The 18,012-nt window shown below is 40.6% G+C and overlaps 2 protein-coding genes across 7 annotated transcripts in view; one reads left to right on the top strand and one right to left on the bottom strand.

The window, feature by feature from the left end:
* The window catches only part of col11a2 (collagen, type XI, alpha 2), a 49,960-nt gene extending 47,664 nt beyond the window's left edge, over window positions 1–2,296 (top strand). For all 6 annotated transcript variants that reach the window (XM_037538454.1, XM_017708465.2, XM_017708464.2 and 3 more), the window contains one exon: window positions 297–2,296. In XM_037538454.1, coding sequence (XP_037394351.1) covers window positions 297–443 — 147 coding nt within the window. In that variant the 3' untranslated portion in view covers window positions 444–2,296. The remainder of the gene's footprint in view (window positions 1–296) is intronic.
* On the bottom strand, window positions 2,055–18,009 carry hsd17b8 (hydroxysteroid (17-beta) dehydrogenase 8). Its single transcript, XM_017708467.2, has 9 exons — window positions 17,857–18,009; window positions 13,130–13,332; window positions 10,106–10,222; window positions 8,593–8,688; window positions 8,032–8,117; window positions 4,695–4,779; window positions 3,734–3,776; window positions 3,545–3,619; window positions 2,055–3,443 (listed from the first exon to the last, which is right to left on the bottom strand). Exons 1-9 carry the CDS (start codon window positions 17,900–17,902, stop codon window positions 3,424–3,426), a joined length of 771 nt encoding a protein of 256 aa, XP_017563956.1. The 5' UTR covers window positions 17,903–18,009; the 3' UTR covers window positions 2,055–3,423.
* Window positions 18,010–18,012: the final 3 nt, after the last annotated feature.

Raw genomic sequence — 18,012 nt, 5'->3', positions numbered from 1 at the left:
TAGCGTACTGAGGTTGTTACAGGTTGTGTTGACACTGGTTGCGATGAATGAAGAGTATTTGCACTCTCATCTCATCTGGCAGTTGAGCAGTTGATTACCGAGGATTTTAAGCATATACAGTTAAAATGTATTGAAAAACATTTGAGAAATTCATTTCCAATATTAAGTGCTTACCAGCCTGCTTGGCACTGAAGATATGTACTTCACAGAAAATTAAGGTCTGAATCATTCATACTAAACATATGTTGTTCCTTTATACATCTAAACAACATTTTTTTTCTTCTCTTTCTACCTAGTATCGAAAAGGTAATGACAGAACAGTTCTGGAGATAAATACGCCTCAGGTGGAACAGCTCCCTCTCCTGGACATTAAGATCACTGACTTTGGCGAGAATGATCAGAGGTTTGGTTTTGAAGTAGGACCTATTTGTTTCCTAGGGTAAACATGTACACATGCAAACAGCAAAAGGAACACAAGCCTAAGTGAGAGCACACAGACATACACAATCGTGGACATAGGCACTAATTCATGCCCAAACACACATCACACATACCTAAAGCCATGACAAATAATAACCACACAAAGGTGTGCCAAAGAACGCAGTCTCAAATTATTACATTTGCGCACATTGGAAGAAAACCTTTCATGCGGCATTAAATGTATAGACTTACATCATGCTCAGTGACAATCTAAGATGTGCAATTCACACAAACATACACAAAAGCTGGTGTAAAGCAGAAATTTACTCAAACAAGTACACGCCCATGGAAAATATCCTTTACCCATCTGATGGATGACAAGAGAGGAGAAAGAGCCGAGGTGAAATATTCTTGTGGCAGAAGAGATTAAATATCAACGCGCATGGATGTGTATTACAAAGAGTGCGGCTCTGGCATGAGCTGTTGGCCGAATGTTGCAGGTCCTGTTGCAAAGCCACCAAAAGACCCCTCAGATCCCTCTTTCCCCCTCGTTGGTGCTCTTTTGAGGTGTCCTACTCTCTCTACCTCTATGTCCACTTTTAGTTTCATACAAACCCAGCCATGTAGTACATTTTACCTTATTGAAATGTAATGACCTGCAAATAAGGATGTGAGGACCAAAACAAGGTCATTTCCTTTAGATAATTGAAAAATAAGGTGAAATCAAGCCATATGAATGGAGTTTCTCACTTTGATATTTCTGGTTGGAATCAAATGTGAATAAGATCAAACATTTAGCCTTTCCTTACTGTAATAAAACCTTAGCAATGTTTTTGTACTGTTTTGTTGAGCCTAATATATGCAATGAATTCAAAATCCCTGTAAATTGTTTTGATGTGTACATGTCTAATAGAGAGATAGAAATTGTGTTTTCAGAGGTTCATGTTAAGATTTTGCAAGCAAACCATGATCAGAATGCCAAGTATGACCAGCATTTACAGGGAAGACGGTAAAACAAATTTATGTAATGCATCTTTGTTCTCAAGCATGAGGCACATGCACATGTGACACAAAAACAAATATCTTTATAGTAGCATTAAATCTGTGTTGTTAAGATTTGACAGCAGATGGTGAAGGTGCTATATCCATCTAAAGTGATCAGTATTGACGAGCTCATGATCTCACAATGACTAACCTCTCTTGTCAGCTCAGTGTTCAGGCTGGAAATGTGCATTAGAAACCATTTGTACAGAAACACTATTTTATTGTATTTATTTTTAAAAAGTGAACCAGAATGTTAATTACAAAGAGCAAACACTATTACAATCCAAAATAAAATGTGGTATTTTCATCTGTATTTATTTCCTGTAGTTTTCTCATCAGTTCACATATAAGCATTAAAACTTGACAAAAAAAATCTGCCTTCTATGAACAATCTTCTCAGTACACTACACTTCTGTCTATTTGCTTGTGAAGTAAATACGTTGTCATGTAGACTACGATCAAGTGGATTTTAGTGGAGTAATATCTCGTTTGACACAAGTAGAGATTATAAAGATGATAAAACAGTATATAGAGCTACAACGAGGAGGGCAGAGCATGTGGGAAGGATAACAAATAAAAATGTCACAAGGTAAAGCCAAAAATATTTTATTTAAATGACGTTTTTTTTTATATCATAAAGAGAGCTGGGAGACACAGAAGCTATACACAATTCTTAATGGCGTGGTCTCATCAGGAAACACTGAGGAGGGGTGTGCTGTGTTATTGCAAAACAAACATCTATGTCTTAAATATGGTGCTGAGGAAAAGATTATTGTATGTGTGTAAGTATTTTTTAAATGTTTCTGTAATATATATAATCTTTTTAAAAAGACCTATATGACTCACTTGTTTTTATTCATCATCTTCCTCTTCAAATTGCTGGTTTCCTTATTTAGGGAAATTAGGGATCTGAATAGTAAGACTGTTAAATGTCTTATAATTTTAGTAATACTTATTATTACTACTATTACTACCAACTTGTCGTATTTTGCAATTTCAGACAAAAAATTGAGCAAAAAGAATTTCATGCAAAATTTCAAAACAGTGCTTCAAATTTTTGTAGTTGTTAGTTCCAACGTCATTCTAAATTTCCAGTGGTACATTTTATTCTGAGGTACAGTTAAGATTAGGCTTAGTATCAGCGCCAGGGTTAGGGAAAATGAGATGAATTGAAGAGATACTTAGTTCGATGCAAGTTAAATGCAAGATAAGCATCAACAACGTAAACATAATGGGCTATTCAAAATGAAGATTTACTGACAAAGATAAATTATGGACATTTCAACAAGACAAGACGCCACATAGTATATTAATGAACTTCAGGCCCATTTTCCCATTGATCTGGGCTAATTTGTAAACGTGTGTGGACAAGAAAAAAATGGTTTGAGGAGTAGTGAAGAATATGTTGGAAAAAGTTCTATTTAAAAAAAACTTTAGGAAAGTATGATAAAGCAGTATGAGGTTGTCTCCAAACCTAGACGAAATGTTCAACACTGCTTCCTACACATTCTTCACGCCTGTCCATAGACCATCAAATGTGGTTGGATTTTCTTTTCTCTACACATTTCCCACCAATGCCTCTCAATGTGTTTTTGTTTCATTTGTCTTGTTGGAATATCCATCATTTGTTGAGGTTTTCCTCCTTCATGTGAATAGACAGGATACATTTCTTCCCCCATATTTGATGTTTTTTATATTTGGAAATTATGTTAAAACCTGTACTAAGAATAAAGATTCAGATTCTGATCCTTTTAACAATTAAAACAAAATATTTTGTTTAGAAAAAATATCTGAGCTGATTTTTTTTACTTGTAAGTGTATTATAATTTCCTTACAGCAATACAGTTTTCAAGTCGTAATTTAAAATGTACATTTACATGAGGTCATTTACAACACCAAAGGCATCACTTGGAGATCTTGCAATTAGGTTGTTTTCACTCAGGGCAGCAGAACACAATATCACCCAATGAACAAGCCTCCTGAAGGAGTGGAGAGAAATAAATATCAGATTTAAATGTATCCAAAACTAAATGACAAAAACTGAAGAACAAAACTCAGGTAAAATGAGAAAATTCCTCACCTGCAACTTCAATACTGACTCCAGTTATGTACTGGCTATCATCTGAGGCCAAGAATGCACAAACATCAGCGACCTCTACAAAGATAGTAATGCAGAGGCAGTGACACAAGTGATGAATGTAATTTTATATTTTAGAACACAACATGACAGGCCAGAGTTTACATTGTAGGTCTAACTAAAGTAACTAACCTGCAGGCTTCCCCATTCTGCCCATCAGAATCAATGGGCTGACCTATAATCAAATATAGAAAACAACACAGTGAGATGGCTTGTGTTCCAGATGTATGTGCGTCAATATATCTTAATGTACAAGAAATGTTGCAAGCAACTGCATTCAGACAGTTGACTGGATTAATACGTTTAAGGTTCATAGTTCCCTGATTAATGCAGTAATTTGATTAAGTCTCTACAGTTATATTGTGTTTTTGGCTGTTCAGCAGCCAAGTTCAAAAAATCAAGTGATTTGTGTTCCTTGCAGAATTGGTTTCAGGTGCATTAAGGTTTTTTGTCCAAAATCTGAAATATTTTGATAGATTTTTCTGCAGCATGTTTGTAGAGCTGTTACATTTTTGTTCATTTCTATTACTATTAAACAAATTCAGTCAATAAATGCAAATGAATAATACATTAATATTCACTAGCATTTCAAGTTTTTCACTACCATAGTAAATCTTTACAGACTAAGACTTCCCGCTAAATATGGTAATGTAATATTTACAGACATATACAGTACTGTGCTAGTGTCGGGAATCTAATCACATTGGTAAACAATTTATCTTGGCAATAAGTGTGCCTGTGCTTGTAAAAGCACCATATATCACTAAAACAAATGCAAATATATATAATGTAACTCGTGGTCTGAAAAGTCCCACTGGCCTTACTTAAAAGGGTCATCTGATCTGATGTTCAGTACGGACTACTAAAATTTAAATCAAGTTTTTTTTGTAGAGATTCCAACAATGTCCTTTTACAATTACTTGGTATTTTATTTACTAGATGACTAGTAATTTTACTTAAGTAAGAAACTTGTGTACTTCTGCCTCCTCTGCAAATATGATAATCAGGCATCATGTAGCAACATTAGTGTTTTCAAGCAGGCTTTAACTACTTTCCATTGAAGGTAGCTGACAACACTGGTTCTATGTCATACCTTGCTCATGACTTTCTCTGGCAGGTTTTCCGTCATAGGTGAGGCAATAAACCCTGGCAGGATGCAGTTACAGCGTATTCCATATCTGAAATATCAATTTGAAAATCAAAACTGTCTCACTGTTCGCATAATGCTGGTTAAATACTGTTCTTTTCTCTGCTACACTTACAGTATAACAAGGTACCTGCTTGCCCACATACACACACCCACACAAACATACTCATATTCACTATATAAACATACTCATAATCAGTATACAGACAAAATGTTGGGACATCTACACATTACACCTACATGAGCTTTTATGATATCCCATTCTAAATCCATGGGCATTAATTTGGAGTTTGTCCTCCCTCTGCAGCTATAACAGCTTCTCTTCTGCAAAGACTTTCCACAAGATTTTGGATTGTGTGGATTGGAATTTTTGCCCATTCATCCAGAAGAACATTTGTGAACTCAGACACCAGTGTTGGATGAGAGGGCCTGGCTCGCAATCTACATTCTAGTTCATCCCAAAAGTGCTTGATGGGGTGGAGGTCAGGGCTTGTGTGGGCCAGTGAAGTTGTTCCACAACAAACTCACCCAATCACGTCTTTATGGACTTTGCTTTTTGTACTGGGGCACAGTTTTGCTGAAACAAGAAAGGGCCTTCCCCAAACTCCCCAAAGGTTTGAAGCATACAAATATCAAAAAGTCTTTGCATGCTGAAGCCTTAAGATTTCACTGGAATTAAGGGGCAACCCCTGGAACACAACTCCATAGCACTATCCCTCCTCCACCAAACTTCACCTCCACCGATTAACAGAATGCAGTCAGGCAGGTAACGTTCTCCTGGCATTCACCAAACTCGGACTCGTCCATTAGACTGCCGGATAGAGAAGCGTGATTTGTCACTCCACAGAATAAGCTTCCACTGCACCAGAGTCTGATGCTTTTGCATCGTGCTTGGAGATATAAGGCTTGCATTCATTTGCTCAGCCATGGAACCCCCTTTCCATGGAGCTCCCAGCGCACAGTTTTTGTGCTGATGTTACGGCCAGAGGAGGTTTGGAACTTTTTGAAGTTACTGACTCAGCAGAGTGTTGGCGACTTTTATGCACTATGCTCCTCAGCACTCGACAACCCTGCTCTGTAACTTTACATGGGTCACCACTTCGTTACTGAATTGTCTTCGTTACTTCGTTACCTAAATGCTTCCACTTTTCAACAATACCACTTACAGTTGATCATGGAATATTTGGGTGAGGGGATTTTGTGACTTGTTGCAAAGGTGGCATCCTATTACAGTGCCATGTTCTAATTCAGTGAGTTCTTTACAATGACCCATAATTTTATACACCTATGGCAAAGGGACTGAAGGAAACACCTGAATTCAATGATCAACGGATGTGTCCTAGTACTTTTGTCCATGTAGTGTGTATGCATATAGAACAGGGTAAAATGAGGCTAACAAAGTATACAGAGAAACAGATGAACTCCACTCTGTAATCGCAGAACTACAAAGTGCAGTTATATAGTAAGTGTTAAAGGCTGATAAAATGGGCAATAGGTAGGTCATAATGTTATGCCTGATTAGTGTTTATATACACACACATATACACACACATATACACACACATATACACACACACACACACACACACACACACACACACACACACACACACACACACACACACACACACACCCCGGCCACTTTATTAGGTACACCTTGCTAGTACAAGATTGGACCCCCCTTTGTGTTCTGAACTGCCTTAAATCTTTGTGGTATACTTTCAACAAGGTGTTGGAAACATTCCTCAGAGATTTTGGTCCACACTGACATGATAGCATCGCGCATTTGCTGAAGATTGTCGGCTGCACATCTATGATGCGAATCTGCCGTTCTACCACATCCCAAAGGTGCTCTATTGGATTGAGATCTGGTGACTGTGGAGGCCACTGGAGTACAGTGAACTCATCGTCATGTTCAAGAAACCAGTTTGAGATGATATGAGCTTTGTGACCTGGTGCACTATCCTGCTGGAAGTAGCCATCAGAAGATGGGTACACTGGTCATAAAGGGATGGACATGGTCAGCAACAATACTCAGGTAGGCTGCGGGATTTAAACAATGCTCACTTGGTACTAAGGGGCCCCAAAGTGTGCCAAGAAAATATCCCCCACACCATTACACCATCACCACCACCAGCCTGAACCGTTGATGCAACGCAGGATATGCTTTCATGTTGTTTACGCCAAATTCTGACCCCAGCATCTGAATTTCGCAGCTGAAATCGAGACCAGGCAACATTTTTCCAATCTTCTATTGTCCAATTTCTGTAAGCCCGTGTGAATTGTAGTCTCAGTTTCCTGTTCTTAGCTGACTGGAGTGGCACCCAGTGTGGTCTTCTGCTGCTGTAGCCCATCTTCTTCAAGGTTCGACGTGTTGTGTGTTCAGAGATGGTATTCTGCATTCCTTGGTTGTAACAAGAGGTTATTTGAGTTCCTGTTGCCTTTCTATCATCTGGAACCAGTCTGCCCATTCTCCTCTGACCTCTCACATCAACAAGGCATTTTCGTCCACACAACTGCCGCTCACTGGTTATTTCCTCTTTTTCGGACCGTTCTCTGTAAACCCTGGAAATGGTTGTGCGTGAAAATCCAAGTAGATCAGCTGTTTCTGAAATACTCAGACCAGCCCGTCTGGCACCAACAACCATGCCACGTCACTTAAGTCACCTTTCTTCCCCATTCTGATGCTTGGTTTACACTTCAGCAAGTTGTCTTGACCACAACTACATGCCTAAATGCATTGTGTTGCAGCCATGTGATTGGCTGATTAGCTATTTGTGTTAACAAGCGATTGAACAGGTTATGTGCCTAATAAAGTAAAATAGGTGAGTGTATATTGTGGCCAAAAATTTCCAATATTTTTGATATTTCCTTTAACTCCTTCCCAGACTCAGTCCTCAGAAAGCTCTTATGATCTAGGCATAATGATACCCCAAATTCCAAAAACAAAGAGCAAATCAGACCAGATATTTGAGGTTTAAATAAGACGGGATCCTCCAAAATATTCTCTAATTGTGTTCTAAACATTAGCACCTTATTTCAATTTGACACATTGTGTCAAGTGGTAGATGATAAGGGTGTACTTAATTTTTACAAATATAGAACACTTCTGTTTATTTCAATCATGTAAAGAATGCAGAATTTTTTATTTTAAGGGTCAGTTGTTGAATTATATTACTTTTACCTATCAACATTGTTTAAATAATAGCAATTTATATGTCCAAAAAAGTCTGAACTTTTCACAATGTCAAATACTTCTTCACATGACAATGTGTGTGTATACTTGCTAAGTTCTTTGGCTGCTGTCCGAGTGAGTCCCTCCACTCCAGCTTTAGAGGCCGAGTAGTTGATCTGACCAACGTTCCCCACCTTGTGAATGCCAAGAACAAACATAAAGCACACAGTCAAAGCATGGAAACAAAGAGTAGATGTAGTTCTCTATAAAAACTGTACCTATAAAAAAAACACAAGAACAGAAGCCCAGATTCAGTCATGATATAGCCATAATAGTGATCCGTGTAAAGTTTACATAAACCCACTATTTAAGATGAATCTGTGCGTTTTCTCATCAAATTTTACAGGTGACCACATAACTCATAACAAATTGATTACAAAAATTTTTCATCATTATATAATATTCTCGATCTACCAGAAAACAACATTTTTTTGTTTTAATTCTATTGATCCACTTCTGTAAACTTTGTACATGTAGAGTATTTTCTCCTCAGTAGTTGTTCAGAATTGGAATTAACACCAAATCACAAAATTTCATACATTTGCTTTCACAGTTAAGTGTGCCATCATACAACGCTGTACGTTGCACATATGTTATATTTTAGCTGACCTTGCCTACTATGCTGCCCACTGTAATGATGGAGCCTTTGGAAATGCCAGCAGCAACAAGAGCACTTGAGACTGCCTGTGTTAGAAGAAAAGTACCCTAAAATAGAAAAGAGAGTGTAACAGCAGATGATGCACAAAAGTTAAAATGCTTCAACACTTAACACAAGAATTTGCATTGTGTCCACTTATAACATTTTTATTTACATGAAGAAAGTATGTGGACACCCATTCTAATCAGTTAGGCTGTATAAGCTACATTATAATTGGTAACACACAGCCATACAAACACCAGCCGTAGAATGGGTTTCCTAAAGAGCTCAGTGATTTTCAATGTGGCACTATCATAGCACGCCACCTTTTCAACAAGTCAGTAAGTCAAATTTCTGCCCTGTTAAAGTTGCTATGGTCAAATGCAAATACATCATGCAACGGACGACCACTGAATTCATTGCCACGTTCATAAAACCAGTTTGAAATGACTTTTGCTTTGCGACATGGTGCATTAACACGCTGAAAGATGCCATTAGAAGATGGGCAAATTGTGGCGATGAAGGGATGCATATGGTCATCAACAATACTCAAATAGGCTGTGGCATTCAAGCAATAAGTGTTTGGTATTCATGGGCTTCTTCAGCTGCCCAGTGTTGTAAGCCTGTGCCTCAGCTTTCTGTTCTTGGCTGACAGAAGTGAAAACCGACGTGATGTTCTGCAGTTGTAGCCCATCCTCCTCCAGGTTCGATGAGCATTCTGAAATGTTTTTCTGCTAACCACAGTGGTACCAATTGGTTGCCTGAGTTACTGTAGCCTTTCTGTAAGCTAGAGCGAGTCTGGTAATTATTTTTTCACATCATCAACAAGGTGTTTCCGTTAGCAGAACGGGCGCTCACTGGATATTTTTTCATTTTCATTATTTCACCATAGTGACTTTAGAGACTGTTGTGCATGAAAATCCTATCTGGCACCAATAATCATGCCATAGTCAAAATCACTATGTGATTTGATTACATATTTCTCCATTCTGATGTTTCATGTGAACATTACTTGAAGCTGCTGGTCCATTTCTGCATGATTTTAGGCACCGCTCTGCTGTCACACAATAGAGTAGGTGTACAGGTGTTCCTAAAGAAGTGCTCAGGGACTGTATATACATATATAAATTGCTGTTAAGGTCCTTCCTTAAGGTGTGCCTTAGAAACAGCCTCAGTTCTACGTTGCATACTGTGTCAAAAATCTTCTTAAAAATGACAAGATAATGCAATTTTTTCAATTTTGTTCTATTCCAAACTACACATGCCTGTTCAGATACCAGAAATAAATGTACATATTAATACTAAAATAAGTTTAGATATACATTAGTCATAAAATAAAATATTTACACCATATTACATATATCTATGGTCAACGGTCAGTGGTAATATGCGTCCCCTAGAAATTTTATTGAAGGTAGCCACCCAACTATGCTGCCTCAGTATATAATGTTGCAAGGATATCACTGTCATGGCATAGGGAAGTACCTTGAGGTTCACTTGAATGACCCTGTCAAAGTCCTCCTCCTCCATTTTCAGTAGGAACTCATCTTGAGTGATGCCAGCCGCACTCACACATATGGAGGGTGGCTGAAAGTAATGGCTCTGGAACATCAAAAATATGTTAATACACATTATATTCATTAATTTCTATTTGTACTGTTGATTATACTTTATGAGCACTGGAATGCTCACACACCTCAAAATGGATCACCACCTTATCGTGGAGGGGTTTGCATGCTTAAATGATCCTAGGAGCTATGTTGTCTGGAGCAAAAGCTCCTGGTAGGGTCTTCCAGGGCAAACTGGTCCTAGGTGACAGGTCAGACAAAGTGTGACAGTAGGGGCAGTAGTAGGGGTTCAGCACTTTGTGGATCGGGCAGTGTCCGAAGGCGTGGGCCTTGGCGTTCTGATCCTCGGTTGCTGAAACTGACTTTTGGTACTTGGAACGTTACCTCACTGGCGGGGAAGGAGCCTGAGTTGGTGCGTGAGGTTGAGAGATACTGGCTAGATATAGTCGGGCTCACCTCAACACACAGCTTGGGCTCTGGGTCCAATCTCCTTGAGAGGGGCTGGACTTTTCTGGAGTTGCCCATGGTGAGAGGTGGCAGGCAGGTGTGGGCTTTCTCATAGCCCCTCAACTCGATACCTGTATATTGGGGTTTTCTCCGGTGGACGAGAGGGTAGCTTCCCTATGCCTTCGGGTTGGGAAACGGGTCCTAACTGTTGACTGTGCTTATGCACCGAACAGCAGTTCAGAGTACACTGCCTTCTTAGAGGCCTTGGGAAGGGTGCTTGAAAGTGCTCCTCCTGAAGACTCTATTGTCCTAATGGGGGACTTCAACGCTCACATGGGCAATGACAGTGAGACCTGGAGGGGTGTGATTGGGAGGAATGGCCTCTCTGATCTGAACCCGAGTGGTGTTCAGTTTTTGGACTTCTGTGCAAACCACAGTTTGTCCATCACGCACACCATGTTTGAACACAAGGATGTCCATAAGTGCACATGGCACCAGGACACCCTAAGCCGCAGTTCAATGATTGACTTTGCAGTTTTGTCATCGGACTTGCGGCCATGTGTTTTGGACAGAGAGAGAGGAGCTGAGCTGTCAACTGATTACCATCTGGTGGTGAGTTGGATCAGGTGGTGGGGGAAGATCCTGGTCAGACCAGGCAAACCCAAACGTATAGTAAGGGTTTGCTGGGAACGTCTGGCAGAAGAACCTGTCAGACTGATCTTCAACTCACACCAACTCACACCGCGATCTGCGGCTTCAGTCGTCGCCAAGGCAAAAACCCGGGTGTGGGAGGAGTTTGGTGAGGCCTTGGAAAGTGACTAAGTCGACTCAGAAGGGGAAAGCAGTGTGCCACTAGCACTGTATATAGTGGAGATGGTGTGCTGTTGACTTCGACTGAAGACGTCATTGGGCGGTGGAAGGAATACTTTGAGGACCTTCTCAATCCCACCGACACGTTCTCCAGTGAGAAGGCAGAGTCTGGGGACACGGGAATAGGCTTGCCCATTACTGAGGCCGAAGTCACTAAGGTAGTAAAAAAGCTTCTTGGTGGCAAGGCTCCAGGGGTGGATGAGATCCATCCAGAGTTCCTCAAGGCTCTGGATGTTGTAGGGCTGTCTTGGCTGACACGCCTTTTCATCATTGCGTGGACATCGGGGGCGGTGCCACTGGATTGGCAGACTGGGGTGGTGGTGCGTCTTTTTAAAAAAGGGGACCAGAGGGTGTGTTCCAACTACAGGGGAATCACACTCCTCAGCCTCCCTGGTAAGGTCTATGCAAGGGTACTGGAGAAGAGAGTCCAGCTTATAGTCGAACCTCGGATTCAGGAGGAGCAGTGCGGGTTCCGCCCTGGTCGTGGAACACTGGACCAACTCTTCACCCTTTCCAGGATTCTGGAGGGTTCATGGGAGTTTGCCCAACCAGTCCACATGTCACCGATTCTATTCATAATTTTTATGGATAGAATTTCTAGGCGCAGTCAGAGGGAGGGTGTCTGGTTTGGTGACCTCTGCTGTTTGCAGATGATGTGGTCCTATTGGGGACATCAGTCCGTAAACTTCAGCTTCCGCTAGATCGGTTTGCAGCCAAGTGTGAAGCGGCCGGGATGAGAATCAGTACCTCCAAATCCGAGGCCATGGTTTCTTGTTCACGAGTGATGGTAAAAGGGAGCGAGACAGGTGGATTGGTGCTGGGTCAGCAGTGATGTGGGCTCTTTACCAGTCTGCTGTGGTAAAGAAAGAGCTGAGCCATAAGGTCAAGCGCTTTGGGTAATGACTGAAAGAATGAGATCGCGAATACAAGTGGCCAAAATGACTTTCCTCCGCAGGGTGTCTGGACTCTCTGGAGAGGAGCCAGCTGAGGTGGTTTGGGCAACTGGTTAGAATGCCTCCTGGACGCCTCCCTCAGGTGGTGTCACAGGCAAGTCCACCCGGGAGGAGACCCGGGGGAAGACCCAGGACACGCTGGCGTGACTATATTGCCCAGCTGGCCTGGGAGCACCTCGGAATCCCCCCCCCCCGGGGAGCTAGTGGAAGTGGCTGGGGAAAGGGAGGTCTGGGCCCCATTGCTTAGGATGCTGCCCCCGTGACACCGAACCCCGGAGAAGCGTAAGATAATGGATGGATGGATGGAATGCTCACACACTTCTTAGGACAAAGTAGCAAGACTTAGAGTGAATATTTAACTGAATTTGTCTATAAATGAGCTTTTGGAACAAAACCTCATATCTCCATTTTTGTCGACTTTCAGTTTTTTACATAATTTGAAAATGCATGTTGGCTTTTATAATGGGTATAAATTTCATGAAGGATGCACCAAAATAAATGGCCAAAAATGACTTGGAAAAAAATCTGGTTCCTTTCACTTATATTGAAAGTAAGGTATGTTTTTTCCTTCTCCTGTAAAGCTTTGGAGATACAAGGTTTTGTTCTGACTTCATCGATACATGGAGGCTAATAAAGAATTAACTGTAAGAACGTACAAAATAATCTCACACCTGTATAGCATTTACTAATCTTCCTACACTCTCCTTCAATGACACATCCACTTCGAGTGCCACATGTTCTTGTCCTCTGTAGTTACGTGAAAGGAGTTCAAGTGTCTTGTGGGCCGATTCCTCGTTGCGGTCAGCTACAACTACGGAAGCACCTTCTGAAGCAAACCTCTGGCACACTGCCCTTCCAATGCCACTGCCTCCTCCTGCAAAAACACATTATCTCATGAGACGTCAAAGTCAATGTTTTAAGGCAATCTGACTTATTAACTGATCAATGTTTGCCTCCCCAACCTGTAAATGTCATATCATGTAAGAATTGTGGGTAATATTACTTTTCTAATCATTTGTGACCATGATTGTGTCATTGATTATAGATGGCAGCCCCAGAAACAATTTGGATATTTATGTCATACTTAAAATGTATTAAGTTCTCTGTGTTAGGAAACAAAATTTCAAACCAAATGGTCTTTATTTTAAACAGACCATTACAAGATTGTCATTTTCTTTTTGGCAAAGTATTCTTTCAAAAGGCAGCTTATGTGTTTCATGTGCACTGCTCATACTACCTGATCCATCATATAACAAATGTGTTATACTAATTATTAGCATTAAGTACATTTGACACAAGGTTGGGATGCAAGTATAAAGTATTTGGAATACATATTCAGAATAAAAAAAATTGAGTGTCTGCATTCAGTTCAAGTTACATTGTGAAGGAAGTAATCAGAATACAGTTACTTTTTATATTTTTGGTACAATACTTTTAGAATACTTATCCACTAAATAAAAAACATACAATATATGGAGAGAAAAATACATATCTTGTTAATAAACTATTTCAGAATCAGTGCACATGTAGTAAACATGCTTGGTAGACGAATTCTAAAAAGGACCATAATGAATAGCCTCTTCACAAGCACTGAAGTTCCTGCTAAAGCCTAAGCACAGTGATAAGTAATTCAAAGTGATAAGCTGTTATTTATCTCAGTGTTACTGAGCTCTGCTAAAGCCTAAGCAGACTGATATAACATGCATTATAAATGTATTCTGAGTATGTTACTGTGTTATGCAACATAACAGAATACAATAGTGAATTTAGGACAGTGTATTTAGTATTCAGCCTTCACTATTTTTTCCAAAGTATTTTGCTTGACCCTGATTACACACTAGGAAAGCACCATTAAATACGCACTATACGCAATATATTCTTACACTGAAAATATAAAATTCATGCTATCAATCTTCCTATTACCAGAATTACTCACAATTACAACACAGTTGAAGAACTGACCAATTCCCTACTGGGTAAATCAAGTCCTTAAACTCACATTTTCTCTCTGACACTAAAAGAATTCTAATATCTGCTTCCTTTTCTTCTTCGCTGTTTACAAGGACCTGTGATTCCTCTGGCACAGATCAGCATAGCTTTTAGACAGAAGGCTGAGAGAGAGAAGGACAATGAGAAGGCTAGAACAGTCCAAAATCAGAACACTTGGCAACCCTAGTTAGACATACACAGGTACAGAGACACATTAGTACACCTTCAGATGTAGAAGCTTTTGTCTAGTTTTAATGTACCAAATAAATCTAGACATATCAAACTAGTTATCTATTGCTAACAAAATACGGCATTAGTCTTCTTAAGCCAGGGGAGCCTGCGGTGGATAATAAACAAGCAGTATCTCACATTATCATAGTCTGTTTAGACTTTTACCACAACATTTAAAGATCACTGATAGTCTTAAACATTACAAAAATGGTGGCTCAGGCCACTGCAGTAAATACATGAAACATGAAACATGCTCACTATATATGGACTGCATTTCCCATTTATGCATAGGGTCATAAAGATGTGATGGAAAATATATATTTAAACCCAAAGACTCTCCCAAAACAACTTAACAAAAAAAAGCTACTACTGCCGGAGAAGCTGATGACGGAGACTGGTGTTAATGTTATTCTGAGCAGAACACATAGGAATGAATTACAATAGTCCTATTAGATATGTATTTTATTAATTATAATTTCTAATATAATTAATTATATTAGAAATAGATTTGCAAAGTAAAAAGGGCTTCAAAAGTATAGTGGCTTAGGCAGGCATGAGTTTACCAAAAAATTATTCTATGGTAGTATGAACCCTTAATTCATATACATACATTATATAGTCAAATGTATTCAGTCTTCCAAATCACTGAATTCAGGTGTTCCAATTATTTCCATGGCCACAGGTGTATAAAACCAAGCCCCTAGGCCTGCAGACTGCTTCTACAAACATTTGTGAAAGAATGGGTCGCTCACAGGAGCTCAGTGAATTCCAGCATGGTACTGTGATCAGACGGCACTTGTGCAACAAGTCCAGTCGTGAAATTTCCTCACTACTAAATATTCCACAGTCAACTGTCAGTGATATTATAACAAAGTAGAAGCGATTGGGAACGACAGCAACTCGGCCATGAAGTCGCCAACTTTCTGCAGAGTCAATCACTACAGACCTCCAAACTTCATGTGGCCTTCAGCTTAGCTCAAGAAAAGCATAGAGAGCTTCATGGAATGGGTTTCCATGGCCGAGCAGCTGCATCCAAGCCTTAAATCACCAAGTGCAATGCAAAGCGTCGAATGCAGTGGTGTAAAGCACCACCACTGGACTCTAGAGCAGTGGAGACGTGTTCTCTGGAGTGACCAATCACGCTTCTCCGTCTGGCAATCTGATGGACAAGTCTGGGTTTGGCGGTTGCCAGGAGAACGGTACTTGTCTGACTGCGTTGTGCCAAGTGTAAATTTGGTGGATGGGGAATTTTGGTGTGGGGTTGCTTATCAGGAGTTGGGTTTGGCCCCTTAGTTCCAGTGAAAGGTTAATGCTTGAGCACCAAGAGATTTTGGACAATTTCATGCTCCCAAATTTGTGGGAACAGTTTGGGGACGGCCCCTTCCTGTTCCAACATGACTGCGCACCAATGCACAAAGCAAGGTCCATAAAGATGTGGATGAGCAAGTTTGGTGTGGAAGAACTTGACTGGCCTGCACAGAGTCCTGATCTCAACCTGAAATAACACCTTTGGGATGAATTAGATTAGAGACTATGAGCCAGGCCTTCTCATCCAACATCAGTGTCTGAACTCACAAATGCACTTCTGGAAGAACGGTCATAATTTCCCAAAAAAACAATCTTAAACCTTATGGAAAGCCTTCCCAGAAGAGTGGAAGCTGTTATAGCTGCAAAGGGAGGGTTGACATCATGGTAAACCCTATGGATTAAGAATGGGATGTCACTCAAATTCTTATGCGTGTGAAGGCAGACGAGCGGATACTTTTGGAAATATACTGTATTAAATATTCTGGCAGTAAAAAGAGACCTGTGCCTATAGTCCAATAGCCAGACGTGAAACACACTCCAGTTCTGTTGAGACAGATGACGGCTTTCAACGTATACAACATATGCCATATATGGAAGTCCGGAGAAGTGACACAGTTTTAATAAATGATGCACTATTTGTAGACAACATGGTAGCCTACATTCAAGTAGCCTGTACAAATCAGACAGGCTGCCCATCACCTGGCAGTATGGTTCAAGTCCTGTAACCCCACTCTGGTTTTAACCTCTGGGTTGCTAACTTCTGTTAGAGTAGAAAAGCAGTATTCCTTAAAACTAGGCAAGCAAGTGACAGCAGCAGCTGCCAGCCCCTCTCTTGCCAAAACACAAGGTGAGACATCTTCCCATCTGCTCTGCTGCCAGGTCTTTCTTTGGAACTTCCAGATGTGTTTATAATTGACATTTCCAGAGGCAGCTCCAGCTGGGGACAGGCCACCAAAAACACAGATGCCCCTGACATCTGGTCATCCACAGCTAGAGGAGTGTGAAACCCACAGCACTGGCCTGTGGAACTGCATTCTCTGGAGTAATGGAGCACCAATACTAATACCTTTGTGATGAGCTGAAATGGCCTCTGTGATGCAGAACTAATCAGCCAACATCAGTAGTGATTAATGTATTATTATTCTTGCAAAACTAAGAGCCAATCAAATTAATCATAAATAGTTACAAATGTGATTGCCTATAATGAAGTCTAGGTTCCAATATGATTATAGATGAAAATCTCTCATCTCTCTGTTTTGGCGTGAGCCATCATAAGGAAGAGCCACTAAAACTCAACAGAAGTGATATAAATAACAGCAGTCATACGACGTCGCGCGATCTTCATAATTTATTTTTCCCAAAACAAAACATCAGCTATTATACAACATATAAAAACAGTTATATATATATAAACTATAAAATATAACCATTTAAGAACAGGTCACAAAGGGTAGACTATCAGCTCATGTGAGTAGGTAATCTGCAGCTAAGGTTGTCAGGCTACAGCGCTTCTCGTGGAAACATGATTGTTTTCCTTTGAACAAACGTTACTTATGCCACGACATCTCCGCCAGATCCTTTTCAGAGCGACAACCGCATTAGTTCTGGACACCTTCTTAAACGGATCCGAAACGGGCTTAGCGACATGTCCCTTTGCCACGAGTGCTGGAGCTGTTGACGGGTTAGACGAAGCCGTTTACATCCAGACGGAGAGCCAACACGTTCGAGCTTAAACACGCATGAATTAAATGCTCGGTGGGCATTTGGAATAAATCTTCACCACCGCTGAATGAAGGCGTCTAAGTGTTTCTCGTTTTCAGTTTGATCATCTGACTGGGAATAACAAAAAAGAGCAGCAAAGAAAAGTCACCTGACACAACAGCCAACCTTGATATGAGTCGACAGGGCGCCGCCATGATTAAATTGGGGTGGAGGGGCAAGATCAGCGGCCCTGCCCTCTTAGCCCGCCCTGCACCGCCTGCCTGCCCGCCCACTCAGGCTGCCCGGCACCGCCCGCCTGCTGACG

This window comes from Pygocentrus nattereri, chromosome 1, assembly GCF_015220715.1.
Source record: "Pygocentrus nattereri isolate fPygNat1 chromosome 1, fPygNat1.pri, whole genome shotgun sequence".
Lineage (NCBI taxonomy): Eukaryota > Metazoa > Chordata > Actinopteri > Characiformes > Serrasalmidae > Pygocentrus > Pygocentrus nattereri.
Note: the sequence above shows the minus strand (reverse complement) of the source record. Positions and strands in the feature narration are given on the sequence as shown.

Bases quoted from the DNA above. Each gene is read 5' to 3' on its own strand.
- hsd17b8 (XM_017708467.2), bottom strand. From the start codon at position 17,902: ATGGCGGCGCCCTGTCGACTCATATCAAGGTTGGCTGTTGTGTCAG. The intron at 3,777-4,694 runs GTATGACATAGA...ATTTGATTATAG, and splicing joins CAGAGAAAGTCATGAGCAAG to GTCAGCCCATTGATTCTGAT. The intron at 3,620-3,733 runs GTTAGTTACTTT...CTATCTTTGTAG, and splicing joins CAGAATGGGGAAGCCTGCAG to AGGTCGCTGATGTTTGTGCA.